This window comes from Salvelinus sp. IW2-2015, linkage group LG14 (assembly GCF_002910315.2).
Source record: "Salvelinus sp. IW2-2015 linkage group LG14, ASM291031v2, whole genome shotgun sequence".
NCBI classification, from domain to species: Eukaryota; Metazoa; Chordata; class Actinopteri; order Salmoniformes; family Salmonidae; genus Salvelinus; species Salvelinus sp. IW2-2015.
The window spans coordinates 29,798,573-29,819,568 of record NC_036854.1 but is presented as its reverse complement, the minus strand read 5'-3'; the positions used below and the strand labels follow the sequence as shown (position 1 = coordinate 29,819,568).

Sequence of the window (20,996 nt, the reverse complement as noted above, 5' to 3'; positions counted from 1 at the left end):
TTGTGAACTCATATAATAGGTGACATTGTCATAAACATTTTCAGAGCATACGATAAGATCTCCTTTTTTTTTGTACAAGTACTTTCAGCTTCCCACACTGATGTGGTGCACAGACAAGGCATGAGCAAACCAAGACATAGAAATTACACTTTAATTTATATTTTTACAATTCAAGATAAAATCAACATGGTTATTAAATACTGTAGCTACATTCAGAGTGTTCATCGTACACACAGTAGTTCACAGTATCCTTTTCAACGCAACAGCCATTACACTCCCTCTGGAATGCAATAAAAGCACACCTCTGCCAACTATTTACTGATATTAGTACGACTGATCATAATGTAGCTGTATAACCTGTAAAACTAGATGTTCTGCCAATTATTTTACAGCCTAAGTAAAACCCTCAACTGACAATCAGTTATAGTCATGAACTGAAAATGACTAAAACATTATCACATATGTACACTGTGCAGATGCTGTCTGACACACGATTTAAACAATTAGCTGAAACAGAACAGCATGCCATGCTAAAAAGTGCAGTTTCTTAACACATTGCTCCTCTTTTAATGTCAAGTCTAGGACACTAGAGGGGAGAGTCTCGAGCAGGGGGTGTGTTGGTAACGCACTGGCACGCTTTCAGTTAGATATTTTCACCATCTCTCCATCCAGTTTCTGAGGAGGAAGGGTGGGGTTTTGTTACAGACCGGACTGGGAAGAGGGGTGGGGTTTTGTTACAGACTGGACCGGACTGGGAAGAGGGGTGGGGTTTTGTTACAGACTGGACCGGACCGGGAAGAGGAGTGGGGTTTTGTTACAGACTGGACCGGGAAGAGGGGTGGGGTTTTGTTACAAACTGGACTGGAAAGAGGGGTGGGGTTTTGTTACAGACCGGGAAGAGGGGTGGGGTTTTGTTACAGACCGGGAAGAGGGGTGGGGTTTTGTTACAGACTGGACCGGACTGGGAAGAGGGGGGGGTTTTGTTACAGACCGGACCAGGAAGAGGGGTGGGGTTTTGTTACAGATCGGACCGTACTAGGAAGAGGGGTGGGGTTTTGTTACAGACCAGACTGGGAAGAGAAGGGGAGATGAAGGTGAGTGGGGTTATGAGAACTCCTCTGTGAACCGCTTATGAAACTCCCTGATCTTTTCCAATACAACCTTCAGCTTTTCAGTTGCAGGTAAGATGGTCATCCTACACAGAGAAAGAAAGAGTGTGAGAAAGAGAAAAAAATGGTGTTTTCTTAGCATGAACATCACTGGGGGCAGGGTACCAGTCTGTTTAGCTATCATTCCACTCTTTGCCATGAAAAACATTTGACATGACAAGGAGTGGAATGATAGCTAAACAGACTGGTACCCAGGCTAGACAGGCGACCGGTCTAACCTGAAATGGTAGGTTCCATCTCTCTGCCCGAAGCCGCTACCTGGAACCAGGCAGATACCAGTCTCCTCCAGCAGCTTCATACAGTAGAACATGTCTGGAGCCTGGCCTTTCTCCTACACAGAGGTAGAGAAGGTTGAATAACAACACAGAAGGGATTGGAATAGAAAGAATCAGACAACTGAGCATCAGAAACAGGCAGGGAAAGGAGAGATCAATTAACAGAGAGGGAGGGTGAAAGAGGGGGAGGGAAAGACATACCTTTGCCGCGTTGATGGCTTTCTCTGGCAGTGAGAGGCGGGGGAAGGTGTACATGGCTCCCTGGACAGGGTTACAGTGGATCCCTGGGACCGTGTTGAGGACCTGCTCTGTCATCTTGGCCTTCTCAGCCAGGATATCCAGGTTGGCAGTACGCTCCTGTTAAGTGGTCAGAGATCAGGATAATACTAACAAATTGTGACACAATGTACATACATTTTTACTGAACAGCACCTGTTACACTGTAATAATATTAATGTGACATTTAGGGCTGAATCCTAACATCCACGTCATGTGTATGCTGACCTTGATGAAGGTGGCATAGGAAGGCTCGTCAGGCTGAGGGGGATTGACCACCAGGTCCAGTAGGGCCTGCCCAGGGATGGGGGGGCACAGCCGCACAGACACCAGCTTAGTCAGCTGCAACTTCACCTCAGGGTCCATGTTAACCACCTCCATGTACCCTCCTCTGAAACCACACCTGTATGAAAAGAACACACACACATTCATATGGTACAGTAACTGACATACTTGATTCACATACCGTACGACGTGTCAAGTTCGTTTTTCCTAATAGAGCCAAGTTATGGCAGTCACCATCTGTGAGAATACGTGGGTGTGTAGCTACAGACTTACTCTCCCATGAAGCATTTGGAGGTGGAGTGGAAGGAGGCCAGCTCCACAACACTGGAGTACTCTGGTCCCATCTCAAACAGAACCTTCTTAAAGGAGTGGAACTGGCAACCCTCTGCGTACACATTATCCTGGTACACCTGGTAGCCACAGAGGGAGGGAGTGATACGTATTGAATATCTTGTCTGGAAGAAAAACCTTAGAGAAGGGGGAGAAAGGGTAAGATCAGGTAGAAGAGATTGTATTATTACTAAATTACCTCATCAGCCATCAGGAAAAGGTGCTCCTCAGCAGCAAATCGGATCACATCTTCAATGCACTGCCTGCTCTGGACCTGACCTATCACAGTGAAGGGTGACAAGAGTTCTCTAAACAGAACAGAGATGGTCTAAAAATATCTGAGTCAGATCCCTAAACTTGTGTCCACATACCTGTGGGGTTGCCAGGGTTGATAATGCAGAGGGCGCGGGGTTTACAGTGCTCCCTGGCTGCCTTCACAGCCCTCCTTAGCTCACCGACGTCCAGGCTCCAGCACTTGTCCTCGTCCAGGTAGTAGCTGATCTGGACAGCTGCCAGCTCAGCCAGAGCAGCAGAGTAGAGGGGGTACTGAGGGATGGAGATCATCACCCCTGTACGGTTCTTCCCCTCGCCTGACGTCAACAACTTTAGCATGGTCTATAGAGAGAGAGAGATGTGAGGGAGGTAGAAAGGATGCAAGGGGCGAGTCATGTGCCGTAAGATCGGATTCAGCATTGAGAGATGATCTATTGATCCAGTAAATAGTTAAAAGAGTTAGTTGTAATCAGCATTTTAGTCACGCGAGCACAAGTCAAGAACTCAGTACTATAGCCATCATCAGTTTTACCACTATGGCATCACTGGCCCCGGTGGAGAGGTAGATGCTGTCGGGGTTACTGGGGATGCCACCGTCCCGCTTCTCAATGTATTTAGCCACATCCTGTCGTACGATCTCAATGCCTGGACTAGCACTGTATGCACCTGAAATAGATAAAAGTTCAATGGATATTTAACTTTTTTATTTTTTTTTATTTTTTATATACAACTTTTTTTTTTACACAGTACAGCCTACAGTAAGAGTTATTTCACCTATACTTCCCCCTCCACAGGCCTGAAGGATGCGCCGTGCTCTATTTTTAGCATCCTCTGGAAACTTGTCGTCTTCTAGGAGATCTGGGTAGGCGCAGAGCGCTACAACCTGACGGGAACAGAGAAGTTGTAGTAATGTATAGTAAATAGTCATCTATAATAATAATGGGAAACTTCCATATAAAATACACCACAGCTTTAGAACAACAATTAACAGACCTGTCGGAGAAATGTGATTGGTTTCTGGCCCATGGCATGCGCATCACCAATGTTGGCCTTGATGACCTCTGTAAAAGGCTTCTCAACCCCCTGCAGAAACAGAGAGAGTTGCAGTTATTACACAGATATGGTTATCATGATAATTAAACAACAGTCACATTTAGTGCATGACAATCCCCAGTAGTAATACTTACGCGCCAACCTCTATGAGTATGACAACTCTAAACTTGGTTTAAAATCCCTGCCTATTCAACTTTGTATAATCCTGGAAGCCAACAGCATGTTAAAGAGAGGGACTGGAGACAGCTGTGATACTCCCACTGTGTGTAGACTGGGGAGGGCAGGAGAGATCTGGGTCAACAATAGGGCTGTTGCTGTGCCAATGCCGCTTGCCCTCTCTTTTTTCTCCCTGTCATTCTGTCCCTGCTCAAGCCTACTCCATAGCCCTCTCCAGTTCTTATAATCAGAATTTCATTCAAACTCATGACACTGGTAAAAAAAATAGAACAGGGAGCATATCACCTGCAATGCAAAGGCTTGATAAACAACATTCAGGCTTGTAGCCAATACAAGAAACTAGACGGACAAGACCTAGAGTGGAAACAGTAACGCGACAATGACAACATGTTCTTTGCGTAGCCTGGTAGATGTGGTAGACCTAGTAGTCATTGAACAGCGTAATGTGATAAGCCCCTGAATACACCCCCCTATGGTTTTACTGTACAGCACCTGGATTAGTGCGATTTGGAGTTTAACTTTCTTTAAACTTTTGTAGTCCCCTGAGGTGTCATCAAAGCTACACACTACAAAGGCTTTCTTTAAACTGTTAATATTAGGTTGTGACCTCTATGCTGCACATACTGTCTGAGTGCTCCGTCTTCACATCAGCCATCTTGGTATGGGAATGGCTATACTGTAGATGACACTGCTTTCCTTGTTGTGTAGCTAAACAGGCACTCTGTTCGTTCCCCCAACTGAAACCTAAACCCACAGGATAACTTCCTGCTTTCCTCCTGTAGGTCAATATCAGGGGGCGTCTCGTGATTTCTGCCAATCAAAATGGAAGGGAGAGGGGGACACCCAGCTGTGTTTGTACTGCTGGGACATCAGTGTGCTCAGGCAGGGACAGCAGGTATTCCATTTTACAAACAGAGAAAGACACCGGAGCTGAATGCCACAACAATCCAAAACCACCAGTAATAATCATTTAAAAGAGGCAATCTGCAGCTACATACATTGTTGGACTTGCCTAATAGCTTAGTTCAACTGGTGTACCCCATCAGAACCCAAAATAGAAGCATGTTTTACTCCAATGTTTGTAAACATTGTAAAATGTAAACAGTGTATAGCCTCAAAACATGGTTAAACACTAATGTTGTTATCATCGACGGTTAGTCCTTGCATCCATAGCTCTGTCTATATATTTGAGAGTGGTTACACTACTCCAAGCCCATCCCTCAGCTTTTTACCAAAACTGACTTTTTGTTATTAATTGTCCCTTTAAATAACTTGAGTTTCACATCCAAAACACTTCTCAGGATTCTTAGAACGGGACACACGGCACATGCATAATGAAAGATCAGCTGCTCATTGGCTGCATGTAAATCAAATCAGACTGGTTCATTCCCTCATCGCACAGTCCCAATCCCCCATGCCAGTCCTCCGCTCTCATTAGCAGTCCTGTGCCCCCAGCTTCTGTATAGATTAGGCCTGGCACAGAGTCAGCCTGGCACAGGGGTTACAGAGGGGAGATCAGGGCCTGGGTAGACTACAGAGGATAGAAAGTTATCTTTTGGTGAGGGGCGATTCTCAGAATTAATCATGCGCCGTCGGAGTTCTTCAATGTTATGGCAACCACGGTATGTAAAACTGTTTTTTTTTTTTTTCCATTCTTTCAGTTAAGTAACAGAAACTGGCTGTTATCTGGCTGTTCATTGTCTCTGGTCAACATCCCTAGTATGTTAACCTACTGTGATTCACCTCATTCTAACGACCATACAGGTCTGATCTGACCGGGAAGGTCCGAGAAGGGACGCAAAGCTCTTCCCTTCTTGGTCTCATCCCTCGCTTGAGTCGAACAATGAGTGTGCTGTTCGCTGTGTGATAACTGCCCCCCCCCCCACCGGTCAGCTCTGTGTTCTCCTGTTCAGCACCAGGCACTGACAACAGGGCTCTGGACCGGCCAATTGAGACCAGGACACAACTCTATTCACTATAGCTTTATCAGTGAAATGCATGAATTGCAAGTTCTAGACAAATGTATCAAAAGTGACATACACCCGTGCCTTACATTTGTATGCTTTAATCCCCTTGTTATGTGCTCTTGCTGTGAGACACTCTGGATAAGGGCATTTGATAAAATGTTATTTTCAGTTCTTCACAGCAAAGCCTGGGAATGGAGGTAGGTCGCCATAGAAACCTCATTGAGGCTAAACTAAGCACTCTCATTGATCACCATCATGAAAAGACCCTTGTTGTGCCAACCAGACACACAGGCATAGCTACTAGCTAGCCCCAAAACAAATTGGTACGTGCTATTCGGAATCCTTGAGACACTACCCCATTGAAGTTGAAATTTAAAATGGTTAAGGTAAGGGTTAAGGTTCGGTAAGGGTTTGGCTAATGGTAGGGGTTAAGGTTCGTAAGGGTTAGGCTAATGGTAAGGGTTAGGCTAATGGTAGGGGTTAAGGTTCGGTAAGGGTTAGGCTAATGGTAGGGGTTAAGGTTTGGTTAGGGTAATGGTAGGGGTTAAGGTAGGAATGTACCAAGGATTCCGGATAGCACTGACCAAAACAAATTGGGCCAATTATATTGACCTGATACTTCAGTTTTATGAAATTAGCATTTTTTTCTGGAAAGTCACTGGAAAGTAGGCTATAAAATTCCAAACTCATTCACTGTATACCAGTCTTTGGATGCAGTCTAGGAATAAATTACTGACCAGTCTGAGGTGAATGTATCAGCCATTCCACTTCAAACCAGACTGACCTTAGTCCCATCTGTTTTGCTGAGTTATCAGTAAGTGTCACTGCCCAGTGCCCTGACAGGAAGTCTCTCAGCATACCAGCCAATGGGATGCGCATATCCCACTCCATGTGAATGCTAGTAAGCTTCTATAACATATCCAATAACATTTGTCAAGTTGAATCTCAACATTAAAATTAGGCAAATCATTGTATTCTTTGAACCCTGTTATAACTGAAACATGGAAAGGATATTACTATATTACACATACTTTATGTCTGGAGGGAGGGAGAACACTGTTGGGGATATTGTGGTGTTGAACTTTAGACATAACTTTACTTTCTGCAAAACCTGAGCACCCTACAGTATGGCGCTCCTCAAAGAGAAGCATAGGGGTGGTGATGTCACAATGGGCACCTGCTCGACAGGGTTTAGCTGTTGGCACAGTGCCCAGTCAACTGCTCCACATGGCTTCAGACTAGCCCAAGTGAAGGAGACAATTCACAGACAAAAGAGAGGGAGGGTGTATACTCAATTCTACTCTGAATCAATCCACTCTAGTTTGGTAACCATCCCCACCTCAGGCCTTAGGAGTGAACGACGAAGACCCCTGGAGGTACATGGCCTATCCAGGAAGGTACTTGAGAAGACTTCTGAGACAATAGACCTTCTGGTAAAATGTACATGAGGGGGTACTTCAGGGGTATTTGTATTTATTAAGGATCCACATTATTTCCTGCCAAGGCAGCAGCTACTCTTCCTGGGGTCCAGCAACATTAAGGCAACTATATACAATTTAAAATATTACATTTCATAACACTTTTCACAACAGGCCAATACTGTTCCCTCAGGCCAATACTTTACTGCCACATATCTACAATACAACATCCATGTGTACGAGTGTGTCTCTTCACAGTCCCCGCTGTTCCATAAGGTGTATTTTTGATCTGTTTTTTAAAATCTGAATCTACTGCTTGCATCAGTTACCTGATTTGGAATAGATTTCCATGTAGACATGGCTCTATGTAGTACTGTGCACCTCCCATAGTCTGTTCTTGATTTGGGGGTTGTGAAGAGACCTCTGGTGGCATGTCATGTGGGGTATGCATTCGTGTTGAGGTGTGTGCTAGTAGTTTAAACAGACACCTCGGTGCATTCAGCATGTCAACACTTCTTACAAAAACAAGTGGTGATGAAGTCAATCTCTCCTCCACTAATATTAACTCTCTGTGTATATTTAAGGGCCAGCCATGCTGCCCTATTCGGAGCCAATTGTAATTTTCCGAGGTCCCTCTTTGTGGCACCTGACCACACGATTGAAAAGTAGTCCAGGTGCGACAAAACTAGGGCCTGTAGGACCTGCCTTGTTGATAGTGTTGTTAAAAAGGCAGAGCAGCGCTTTAATTATGGACAGACTTCTCCCCCATCTTAGCTACTGTTGTATCAACATGTTTTGACCATGACAGACAGTTTACAATCCAGGGTTACTCCAAGCAGTTTGGTCACCTCAACTTGCTCAATTTCCACATAATTTATTACAAGATTTAGTTGAGGTTTGGGGTTTAGTGAATTATCTGTCCCAAATACAATGCTTTTAGTTTTTTTTAATATTTAGGACTAACTAATTCCTCGCCAGCCATTCTGAAACGAACTGCAGCTCTTTGTTAAGTGTTGCATTGATTTCAGTCACTGTAGTAGTGGACATGGATAGTGTTGAGCCATCCGCATGCATAGACACACTGGCTTTACTCAAATGTAATTACTAAAGATTGAAAAAAGGGACCTAGACAGCTGCCCTGGGGAATTCCTGATTCTACCTGGATTATGTTGGAGAGGTTTCCATTAAAGAACACCCTCTGTTAGACCGGTAACTCTTTATCCACAAAATAGCAGGGGGTGTAAAGCCATAACACATACGTTTTTCCAGCAGCAGACTATGGTCGATAATGTCAAAAGCCGCACTGAAGTCCAAAAAAACAGTACCACAATTTTATCATCATCAATTTCTCTCAGCCAATCATCACTCATACTTCAGGGATACTCAGGCAAAGCAAAAATCAGTTGGTGGTACAGTACCAGAAAAAGGTTTGAAACCACTGCTTTAGGAGACTACTGCCTTTAAAACAATGTTGTGGTTCAGGGTCAGCTTCTCCAAAAGAGTGAGCATTAGTTTCAGGGCAGTCCCTCAAAGATCAGTATCCTTTGCATACTTGTGTGTTCTCTAAGGAAAGAATGGCACGTATCATAGGATCACCAATGTCACCAGAGTGCACTATCATCACACAGCTCTATACTGTTTGACAGTGTTTGTGCACACTCAATGCATGAAAAGTTAGTAAATAGGTTGACTGAAAGTCTGACATAGCCTATGTCCCAACTCATTCTGCGTGTAAGTGACGCTTCTGAGGAACCCAGTGGGTTTAACTTTTAATCTTTACTCATCCCAGTCCGATCATGGTTTACGGCAAAGTTTATTTTACGCCTACTACATTAGGTTGGTTAATGGGCAGCTTCCCACTGACATCTGGTAATTTGCTCCATGTCACCTGGGCTGTCCCATTTCTCAAGAAAAAGGCCAGCCACATGCAAATCTCGATCTCTGTCCAACAGTACACACTTACTGTACCTCTTTTAGCTCCTTTTCAATCTGCAATGCGCGTTGCACGATTGGACCACGGACAGCATACTCAACCCGCTTTACATTCGGGTTCATGGTGTCCATGTTAAGCACCCGGTTCCCAAGTCCATTTTCAGTCATGTTCGGTTTCTGGAGCTCACACTCTGTTCCGCTGATAGCCCACGAAATATTCTGTGAAATTTAAGAGAACGCAAAGGAGAAAGAACGAAGAGTGGTTGGTTAGTTTGAAGTGTGAAACCACCAATGCACACCACACGAGCTTGTACAGTACTTGCCAAAACCAGTATTATTGTTGCAACGAGCGCACGCACGCGGTATGCGAACATCGTTGCACTGGAGAAGACACACTACATACATGTGTGCACAAGTCAAAGACCCGGAGTTAAATCCTTTACACTATTAGTCAAACTTTCTTTCAGTGACATAAACTGGATTCAAAACAGTTTTGTCATCATGTCTTACCATAACCACCCAAAACGCGCGACCAAACCGTCGTTTTGTCAGTTCCAGGTCTTCAACAGGCTGTGATTTTCTCAAACAACTTTTCGGCCACACAAAGATTATGGATGGCTACAGTCAGAGACAAACACCCCGCTCCAACGTCATTGCCCAACCTGCCGGGAGATGGTGCTATTATTCATTTTACTTGGTTTATGGAATAGTAGCGCTCTCTGGCGGCCGGTTGGGCTACAACAGTCAATGTTTTTATAAGGAGGTTTTCACGCCTCGTTTAGACTTGTGGTATTTAATACCAGACAGGGAGAGGCGAAGCCACCAGGACGGGCTCATTGTAATGGCTGGAATGGAATAAATGGAGCTGAGTCAAACATGTGGTTTCCATATGTTTGATACCCTTCTATAATTCCATTCCAGCCCTTCACTTTAGCTAGCTTCTGAGCATGAGGCCTGTGAGAGAAAAAAATGTGAACAATGGGCAATCTGGGATTTGTAGGCCTACATCCAGTCCTGTACTTTTCAACTAATGATATAGCCATTGCTTCTTAAAGAATCAAACTTATAAATGTCTCATGTGGTTTAGTTCGACTGTCAATCAGAAAACAAAATATAAACTTTTTTCCATTGTTTACAAATATGCCCTTTTAATTCTAATCTGTTATTTACTTCCCGACACTAGATGATGGTCTCTCGTAACAGACTAATGCATGTGGGATTTGGTTCTGGGTGCCTGAGATGATGGATAGAGAAGTGTTCAAACTCAACCAGTTTTCATACTATTCAAATTCTAGTAACTGATTCACATGGGAATTCTGGGGCTGTTGTTTTCTAAGTAGCTAGGTACTTACATAGGCTGGAATACTCTGACCAAATAGCTGGGGTGGAGAACACTTGTGACACAAATTATTTGTAAAAGATAATTATAGATAATAACAAAACCATTAGGGAAGTGATTTTCAATGCTCAAAGGTTAAAAACATTACCATTTCATTGAAGGATTAATATTATTGCCATGGAGACTGAAAAAGGAGAGGCGTGTTGGCAGACATTCTATTTTTGCTCTTTACATTGCTTTCCAGAATTGCACAGCACCGAAAGGCCTACAAATTCCTCTGTGGCACAGCACGCTGTGTGCTCTCAACTGGGACATCCCAGCCCTCCTCTTCCCACCCAGGAGTGTAGTGTTACTCTTACTGCCTGGCCAAATGTATACACAATGGATGCCACATCCCCACCCCAGGGTCATGTCCCACTTTTCTTTTAAAGGTTTTTATAGTTTCAATGTCAGAATTGTGTGGTTTTTTTTCATCCTAATTGAATATTGGTATGTGTATGCATATTACTGTAAATATTGATCACATTCCCTGTGTATGATCATATATTCTGATACATTGAATGTTTATTGTGAAACTGTTATACATTTTTTACCTCCTATTTCAGGAAGTGATGTCACTGAGTACTGCCCCTATATATAGGACCTTCCACCCCCACCTGGGATATGGATGCCTGATGAAAACCTAGGGGTCGAAACGTTGTTGTAAATAAATATCACCTGGGAGCATGAGCAACAGTGTGCAGCGGTTTCCTTTCTGTTTTCCATGAGTTCGCCTACAATTCCAGCACCTGCGGAAAGTACCTGGATATGCGCATGTTCTTGGGTACCACGACAACACTCCCACCCATCCCCCTGCACACATCAATATCAAACCATTCCCTTCAATGTCAACATCCTAACCTGACTCCTCCTTGTCCTAAATAACTCCTGTGAGAAACACTGCGGATTATGACAAGTTTGCAATTATTCAGGTCACACGTCAGTAGTACAATGCTCCTCTGAAAATATTTGACTAATCGTCAAATGCGTTCGATTTAAACAGTCCTAAGAAAAATGTAACATTGCATAGTTACTACTCTAGGGTAACTGTGTTTATTTACATGCTACATAATTATTACATTGATTATTCCACTGGTACTCTGGTATAAATAAGGCATATCCTTTATAACAATTATGTTTACATAAGTTACAGGCCCAGTCCTCTGTTACCCTGTGTTACATGTGTTGGTTAGCTGAAATCAGACATTTTCAGCATGCCTAACAGTGCTCTGGTCTGACCAGGGACATGACAGCACACTGCATAACCTCTGTAACCCTCCAGTCTAGTCCATGCCTTTCCTATGAGACCTTCACTCCTACAATTAAATCACAGTGAAACAACTCAACACTCACCAGAGAACGGTATCCTTTCTGTGGATGTAGCCACTAGCCAATGGTCAATCAGTGGTCAGTAAAAGCACAAGGGTTCTCTCTGTATATCCCTGTCAGTCAGTCAGTCTGTCTTTGGTCGTTCTGTCTCCACCTTACCCTGACAACCAGGACATAGGACAGACCTGGTCTAAGTCTGTGATGTCATATCTTCTCCCCGCCCCCAGTGACCGATTCTGGCCTATTCAAGAACAGCGGCTGTTAAAACTGAGGAGCGAAATAAGAACCACTCTGCCTGGCCTTTGACCCGCATGAGAGTGGATGAACTGGGCTGTATTTCAAAACCAGCAGCCACAGTTTGGACTGTTCTGTGCTCAGTTTTCACTGTCTTATTATATGCCCATTCACTGTGTCAACTGGTCTAGGATCAGCAAGCATTCTAGGAGGGGAGTAGCAGACGTGGAACATACAGTCCAAGGAGATGGAATGTATGCGTGTGTCTCTGTGGGTGGAAAAGACATTTGATCCCTCCTCACATGGTGGGCACGCAACCATGTGATTCTCCCAGGCCCAGTGACGTTCTTGTACCACCCATTTTACAGTTGGTCATACAACATACTGTTCTCAAACTATGTCAGTAGGCCTACTACTACTACTACTACTACTACTACTCCTATTCTCCATATGGGCCATGGGGACTCCAATCAGCACGTATGCATCCCTCCAATATGTTGACTTGCATAGCTCAAATCTAAAGCTCAAAAGGTCAGGGTTAGGCAACTAGATTCAGTCACGGAACGATTTTTGTCGGACAGGATGGTCGGGGGGCCAGAACATAATTATAATAATTTGTACACTGCAAATTGACCACAACTAAGTCCAGAAAGAGACTGTACTTGAAAATAACAATCATTTCATACCTTGATTACATTGAGACTGTCACGGCTTTCGTCTTCCTCCTCTGACGAGGAGTAGTAGGACGGATCGGAGGACCAATACGCAGCGAGGTAAGTGTTCGTCATTATTTAATGAAAGAAACTGAACACTACAAAAACAACAAAGTGACAACCGTGAAGCTAAATAACAATAGTGCTGACACAAACACTACACATAGACAATCACTCACAAACCCCAACAGAAAACAGGCTACCTAAATATGGTTCCCAATCAGAGACAACGCAAAACACCTGTCTCTGATTGAGAACCATATCAGGCCAAACACATAGAAATAGACAAACCGACAGTACAACATAGAATGCCCACTCAGATCGCACCCTGACCAAACAAAACATAAAACATACAAAGCAAACTATGGTCAGGGCGTGACAGTACCCCCCCCCCCCCTCAAGGTGCGGGACTCCGGCCGCAAACCTAAACCTATAGGGGAGGGTTGGGTGGGCATCTGTCCGCCGGTGGCGGCTCCGGCGCGGGACGTGGACCCCACTCCACCATAGTCATAACCCGTTTTGGTGGCGCCTCTGGAGCGGGGATCCTTGCAGCGGTCCCGGACTGAAGACCATCCTAGAGGGCGCCACTGGACGGAGGCAGCTCCGGGACTGAGGGGCGCCACTGGACTGAGGGCGGCTCCGGACGTAGGGGCGGCTCCGGACTGACGGGCGGCTCCTGACTGGCGGGCGGCTCCTGACTGGCGGCGGGCTCCTGACTGGCGGGCGGCGCTGCGGCGTCCTGACTGGCGGGCGGCTCTGGCGGCTCTTGACTGACGGACGGCTCTGGCGGCTCCTGACACGGGCGGCTCTAGCGGCTCAGGACAGACGGGCGCTCTGACGGCTCAGGACAGACGGGCGGCTCTGACGGCTCAGGACAGACGGGCGACTCTGACGGCTCAGGGGGACAGGTCGGGCGGCTCAGATGGCGCTGGACAGACGGGCAGCTCAGATGGCGCTGGGCAGACGGACAGCTCAGATGGCGCTGGGCAGACGGGCACACCTGTAGGGAGGAGACGGAGAGACAGCCTGGTGCGTGGGGCTGCCACCAGGACCCACCAGGCTGGGGAGACCTACAGGAGGCTTGGTGTTAGGAGGAGGCACCTGAAGGACCGGGCTGTGGGGGAGCACTGGAGCTCTGGTGCGCAGTCTTGGCACCACTCCCCCAGGCTGGATAACTACTCTAGCCCGGACCCTCCAGAGATGCAGGCCACAGGTTGAACCGGGCTGTGGGTGAGCACTGGAGATCTAGTGCCTACTACGCGCACCTCTCCCTTAGGCTCCACTCCCACATTTGCCCGGCACGAGCGGAGCGCAGGCATAGGACGCACTGCACCTCCCAGCGCCCCGGAGACACAGCACGCAGAGCCGGCGCAGGATACCCTGGACTGAAACGGCGTACCGAGAGCAAGACACGCTGAGCAGGCACAATACGCCCTGGCTGGATGCCCACACTCACAGACACTTTCGGGGGCTGCCCTATAGCCGCACCGGGCTATGGGCACGTACTGCGCGACACCGTTAGCTTAACCGCATAACACGGTGCCTGACCAGTAACGCGCTGCTTATAATAAGCACGAGGAGTGAGCTCAGGTCTGCTACCTGGCTTAGCCACACTCCCCGTGTTCCCCCTCCCCAAAAAATTGGGGGCTGCCTCTCGTACCTGTCGCGCTGCCTTGCTGCTCCTCATATCGCCGCCGCTCAGCTTTCGTTGCCTCCAGCTCTGCTTTGGCGGCGGATATTCCCCAGCCTGTACCCAGGGTCCTTTCCCATCCAGAATCTCCTCCCAGGTCCAGGAGTCCTGCGATCGCTGCGCCCGATACCACGCTGCTTGGTCCTTGGTTGGTGGGTGTTCTGTCACGGCTTTCGTCTTCCTCCTCTGACGAGGAGTAGTAGGACGGATCGGAGGACCAATACGCAGCGAGGTAAGTGTTCGTCATTATTTAATGAAAGAAACTGAACACTACAAAAACAACAAAGTGACAACCGTGAAGCTAAATAAGTGGACAGTTTGATTTCACAGAAGTGTGATTGACTTGGAGTTACATTGTGTTGTTTAAGTCTTCCCTTTATATTTTTGAGCACTGTATATTAAATTGTCATTTTTTTGGTCAGCAATCTACACAAAGTACTATAAGGTCAGTGGAAGAAAAATTAATAAAAAATTAAAAAAGACTAATAGAAATAAAATAATAGAAATATAATCGTTGCACAAGTATTCAGCTCCCTGAGTTAATACATGTTAGAAACACCTTTGGCATTGACTACAGCTGTGAGTCTTCTTGGGTAAGCCTATAAGAGCTTCGCACACCTGGATTATGCAATATTTGCCATTATTCTTTTCAAAATTCTTCAAGCTCTGTTAAGATTTTGGGGATCATGGCTAGACAGCAATTTTCAAGTCTTACCATAGATTTTCAAGGAGATTTAAGTCAAAACTGTAACTTGGCCACTCAGTGAATGTTCCGGTCTTCTTGGTAAGCAAGTGTAGATTTGGCCTTGTGTTTCAGGTTATTGTCCTGCTGAAAGGTCAATTTCTCTACCAGTCTCTGGTGTAAAGCCAACTGAAGCAGGTTTTCCTCTAGGATTATTTCTGTTCTTAGCTCTATCCCGTTAGTTTTTATCCTGAAAAACTCCCCAGGATTTGCCGATGTCAAGCATACCCATACCATGATACAGTCACCACCAAGCTTGAAAATAAGGAGGCAGTTACTCAGTGATGTGTTGTGTTGTATTTGCCCTAAACGTAAGGCTTTGCATTTAGGACAAAAATAGTATTCCTTTGTTGTGTTTTTTTTGTTGCAGTATTACTTTAGTGCCTTGTTGCATACAAAATGCATTGTATTCTTGTTTTCACTCTGTCATTTAGGTCATTATTGTGGAGTCACTACAATGTTGTTGATCCATCCTCAGTTTTCTACCATCACAGACAACTCTGTAGCTGTTTGAAGATCACCAACGGCCTCATGGTAACATCCCTGAGCAGTTTAATTCCTGTTCAGCAAGTCAGTTCAGAAGGACGACTGTGTCTTTGATGTGTCTGGGTGGTTTAATATATAATCCACAGCATAATTATTAACTTGACCATGCTTAAAGAGATATTCAATGTCTGATTTGTTATTGTTAACCATCTACCATTGTTCTTCTTTATGAGGCCTTCAAAATGCTCCCTGGTCTTTGTAGTTGAATCTGTGCTTGAAATTCAACATTTGACTGGGGGGACCTTACAGATGTTGTATGCATGGGGGACAGAGGAAGGTTTAGTCCTTAAAAAATCATGTCAAAATTGTATTTTTTTGCATATCCCACACCCCCTGAGACACACTCAGAGAGTGAGGTCACGGCCAGGGATCAGCCATTATTGAACCTAGAGCAATTAGGGTTAAGTGCCTTGCTCAAAAGCACATCAACAGATTTCTCACCATGTCAGCTCAGGGATTCAAACCAGCGACCTTTCGGTTACTGGCCCAACACTCTTAACCGCTAGGCTACCTGCCGCACAGAGTGAGTCCATGTAACTTATTATGTGATTTGTAAAGTAAAATTTGACTCCTGAACTAATTGATGCTTGCCTAAACAAAGGGGCTGAATACTTATGCTACAACTATATTTAAAAGTAATGCATTTTTTATTTATCTTTAAAAACATATATAATTTGTCTTCCACTTTGACATTACATAGTATTTTGTTGTAGATTGATGAAAAAATGACAATTAAATAAATGTTAAGCCCACCTTGTAACAATAAAATGTGAAGAAATCCAAGGGGTCTGAATACTTTTGCAAGGCTCTGTACGTGCACAACTACCGAAACTACTACAGCTTATTGAGAAAGCTGATAGCAGCTGGCACGAAGGAGCGATTAGACCAATTTGTTTTAAAGTTGGGGAGTCTATATCTGCACCCTGAGAGAATCAACATGAATTAATCAAACAAGGGATGGTGGGAGTCACACTTGTATTGCGCCATGCATATGCCTTGTGTCTGATACAGGTGAGAAAAGGCCAGTTAAGTTCCTACCAACAGGGCCGGATTACCAAACGGGCATGCAGGGCACATGCCCAACCTCCAGGGAGCCCCTAACCACCACCCCCCCCAAAAAGAAACAGTATTTCTTTATTTTGGGGGGGCCCCCAAGATAGCATATTTGACTCATTTCAGGAAACTAGGCGTATGTCGTGTATCACTACTTCACAGGAGGCATTTGAACGTAAACATCAAAATGCATTTTTTGCCAGAAATGCCTTCTGAAACATGTGAACTTTCATGTGCCTAAATAAACAAACTTGTATGCCATATGTAAATACAAATAAAATGGTTATATCACGAGCTTAGTTGGTTTAGCCACGGAAAAAGTCAGGAACCTTCTCGCTAGCCATGATTGGCTGAGATAATGGATGGGCTGGACATGCCGAGAGATGAGTTCGGATTGGTCTGCCATGTAGCACGCTTCTGTCCATAACATGAGCTGCTCAGTATATGTAGGTAATCCTTTCTAACGCAGCTTTTTTGAAAGATATCACAAAGAACTGTGACAATGTTGCTAATGCTCTCCACTCTTCACTTTCTGGAGGACAGAGTTTTGAAATCAGTGGAATGCCCAGTGGAAGCAGAGTATGATAGCTAAGGAGAAATTCAGGCGTTTGATTGCAAATATTCGGAGGGATTCAAAAAGAGAACACACAAAGGCTGTTGTATAAAACACCTATCTCCGGATTACATCTTCAAACTAAAGGCAACCATGGCATCTGTGACAGAGAGGGAGAAGCGTTCATCCATGTATACGGACGGGTAAGAGAGTCTAACTAGCTACATTTTCTGATGTTATATGTTTCTATTTTTGTCAGAAAGTAATTTTCATTGCAAGTTAAAGTGTACTGTAAGCTAGCTAATGTTATGTGAATGATCTGTGAAGTAATATTATTTGTATCTCAGAGCCATTTGCATTGCTAGTTATAGCCTAACGTTAGCTGTCAAGCTAACATTAAACCAACTTGGTTAGCTTTAGCTAACTGTAGATTCAGTAACGTTATGAGTTGGGATTATGGTTCATAACGTTACTAGCTACCTACCTACCTACATGTCTAACCAAAAGACTCCACTATGCAAGTAACCATTTCACTGTACCATTTACACTGTCTGTATCCTGTGCATGTGACAAATAAACTTTGATTTTATTTGATATAGTGTGAGACTGTAATGTGAGGAACAACATGACCTGCACCAAAGTCAAATTAGGATATAATGTTAGGACAACAAGACAGTGTGCAAGTTTAAAAATTCTCCGGTAGAATGCCCTGCTTTTATTTCGTCACGCTCACAACCTTAAGCTATTTTCTGTAATTATCTCACCATGAACTTATAAATAATGATCTTGTTGTGAGTTTATTTTCCTGTAATAATGAATACAAATGAGCAAATGTTAAGACGTTGTCAGCTATATATGTTAGCTAATGTTTAGAAAGTTGCTTCTAGTTGCCTGGTTTGCTTGATTGACAGATACTAAATTATTTTTTAAACAGATGGGTTAATTGGTGTTAAAATACACCAGTTATGCTATTTTGGAACACAAGGCTGCTGATGACATTCAGCCTGTCATGTTTGTGTTTATATTTTTTCATAACAACAACATCAAGTTTCATGTTGGACGACAATGTTCATGATGTCACTGCGACAACTCTATATGGACATGTCGATAGAAGTAATATAAACCAGCCTTTCGTCTTGAAATCTTTGGTTTTCAGTACATTACTGTACTCACTCTGTTTAGCACGTCCTCACATGTGAATCCTTAAAGAGATGGGTGGGCCTAAGGCTTAAGAGGGTGTGAACGATGCTGAATGGGTGTAGACAAAGAACAGCTGTCCAGTAGGTGTCCCAAACATTCAAAGGCAATTTTCTCAAAAATGGGGTTACAAATTTATCAACTTTCAAAGCAGAGTTACTTTCCCATTGTTCCTCAACTGTAGTGTATAACATACCATTTTCTATCTCTGAGTCTCTACTTTTATCCAATGTAAAAAAACACAAATCTCAAATGTTGCAACATAAGACCAAATCGAGCCGGTTGGTCACATAGGAACACATCATAAGCAATGGTAAAATGTGTAGAATTGCAGGAAATTAGGTTTAAAACTGCAAAATGTCCACTCAGCCTCATGACTAAATGTTTGGGGGCCCCCTGGAGGTTGGTGCCCTGAGGCCCCAAATAAGACCGCCCGGCCTTGCCTACCAACGATCCTGCTACTTTCATAATGTTATCCAGCCTGTTCTTACTCCAAGTTAGTTTACCAAAACAGCAGATGATATTGAATGTTAAAATGGAATCAATGAACAATCTGTAAAAGATGGTCATCAGGGTCTTATCCACTCTGAAACGGCAGAGTTTCCTCAGGAAGAACAAGCATTGATATCCCTTTGCACAGATAGCATCCACATTGGCCTCAAAACTCAGTTTTCTGTCAAGGAAAGTGCCAAGATATTCACATCGATCAACGATATCAACTGGCTCACCATCTATCAGCCTGCATTGGAGGCAGTGAGCTACTCCAGAAATCAATAGCCATATCCTTGGTTTTATTGACATCAAGTTCTAAGTAGGAGCAGTCACACCATCCAACGAACTCCACCACTGGGCGATGGCTCACCTCCTCATCCTGTAAAAGACTCACGATAACCAAGTGTTGTCAAGGGCAAAGTCAGCACAGAAACTAAGAGAGGGGTGGTAGTTGTGGCAGGTATAGACTGAAGGGCAGGCAATGTGCCAATTACTAGGGGTCTACACTGCAGGGTATATCCATCTTTCACCATGTGGTGGAATATCACCCCTCAGCCTCACACCACTCACCTCACGTCCACGCTGATGTATACTTTCTGCAACCACGTGCCTTTACACAACACAGAGACAACAACGGTGGGTCAGTGTGAGTCAGGGTCGGTCAGGGGAAGAGACCGGTATTGCCTGGATGTCTGCTGGGCACTGAAATGCCATTGTTGCACAGACTGGGCTGTTACAATCAGTACAGTGTGTGTGTGTGTGTGTGTGTTGAATGGAAGATCTTCTTTGCCAAGACACTGCACAACTCCACCACTAGGGGATAATGTTTACTGCATCCATATGTAAACCTGAATGCAGCACATCAAATGCACAAGGAAAAGAACAGACTGAAGATTGACATAATAACATATTTATTCTGAAATATTTACATAAAGCTGTAGATTTGTAGTAAAGTGATCAAATAGGAAATTAAACAAAGGGAAAGAAGGTACAAAAACAACACCTGTTATGGCGCTACAGTCGGTCCTTGGTCTGTCAGAGTTTATACAGCATGGAGTCCTTCCACTTCCCCTCCCACGGAACCAAATGCATCCCCTGTACCTGCTGAACAGGAAAGACAACTATATGCACCTTCAATACTTCAACAACCATTCCTTTACTCAGTGCAGCTACATTCATGTTCAATAGAGAGGAAACTGGTGTGAATGTTGAGCAGCATGGTTCTCTTCGCTCAGCGTTGCCCTACCGGTTTTTGGTACAGTAATGTAGCAGTTCATCAAACAATAGTACGCAAATATAAACACCATGGACCACGCAGCTGTCATACCGCTCAGGAAGGAGATGCATTCTGTCTCCTAGAGATGAACGTACTTTGGTGCGAAAAGTGCAAATCAATCCCAGAACAACAGCAAAGGACCTTGTGAAGATGCTGGAGGAAACAGGTACAAAAGTATCTATATTCACAGTAAAACAAATCCTATATCGACATAACCTGAAAGACCGCTCAGCAAGGATGAAGCCACTGCTACAAAACCACCATAAAAAAGCCAGACTATGGTTTGCAACTGCACATGGGGACAAAGATCATACTTTTTGTAGAAATGTCCTCTGGTCTGATGAAACAAAAATAGAACTGTTTGGCCAAAATTTCCATCGTTATGTTTGGAGGAAAAGGGGGATGCTTGCAAGCCGAAGAACATTATCCCAACTGTGAAGCACGGGGGTGGCAGCATCATGCTGTGGGGGTGCTTTGCTGCAGGAGGGACTGGTGCACTTCACAAAATAGATGGCATCATGAGGGAAAATTGTGTGGTTATATTGAAGCAACATCTCAAGACATCGGACAGGAAGTTAAAGTGTGGTCGCAAATGGGTCTTCCAAATGGACAATGAACCCAAGCATACTTCCAAAGTT

The 20,996-nt window shown here is 44.4% G+C and overlaps 1 protein-coding gene across 3 annotated transcripts; it reads right to left on the bottom strand.

The window, feature by feature from the left end:
* Window positions 1-137: 137 nt before the first annotated feature.
* On the bottom strand, window positions 138-12,034 carry si:ch211-217a12.1 (alanine aminotransferase 2-like). Of its 3 annotated transcripts, none has more exons than XM_024000382.2 (12): window positions 11,887-12,034; window positions 9,192-9,374; window positions 3,602-3,691; window positions 3,383-3,491; window positions 3,141-3,274; window positions 2,707-2,950; window positions 2,535-2,614; window positions 2,279-2,415; window positions 1,949-2,123; window positions 1,646-1,801; window positions 1,388-1,500; window positions 138-1,195 (listed from the first exon to the last, which is right to left on the bottom strand). In XM_024000382.2, the coding sequence occupies exons 2-12, from the start codon at window positions 9,321-9,323 to the stop codon at window positions 1,105-1,107; spliced, it is 1,461 nt and encodes a 486-aa protein (XP_023856150.1). In that variant the 5' UTR covers window positions 9,324-9,374; window positions 11,887-12,034; the 3' UTR covers window positions 138-1,104. The 3 variants fall into 3 exon arrangements, with proteins under 3 accessions (XP_023856150.1, XP_023856149.1, XP_023856154.1); XM_024000381.2 differs by lacking the exon at window positions 11,887-12,034 and adding an exon at window positions 9,666-9,800; XM_024000386.2 differs by lacking the exons at window positions 9,192-9,374; window positions 11,887-12,034 and adding an exon at window positions 4,463-4,483.
* Between the last annotated feature and the right edge of the window lie 8,962 nt (window positions 12,035-20,996).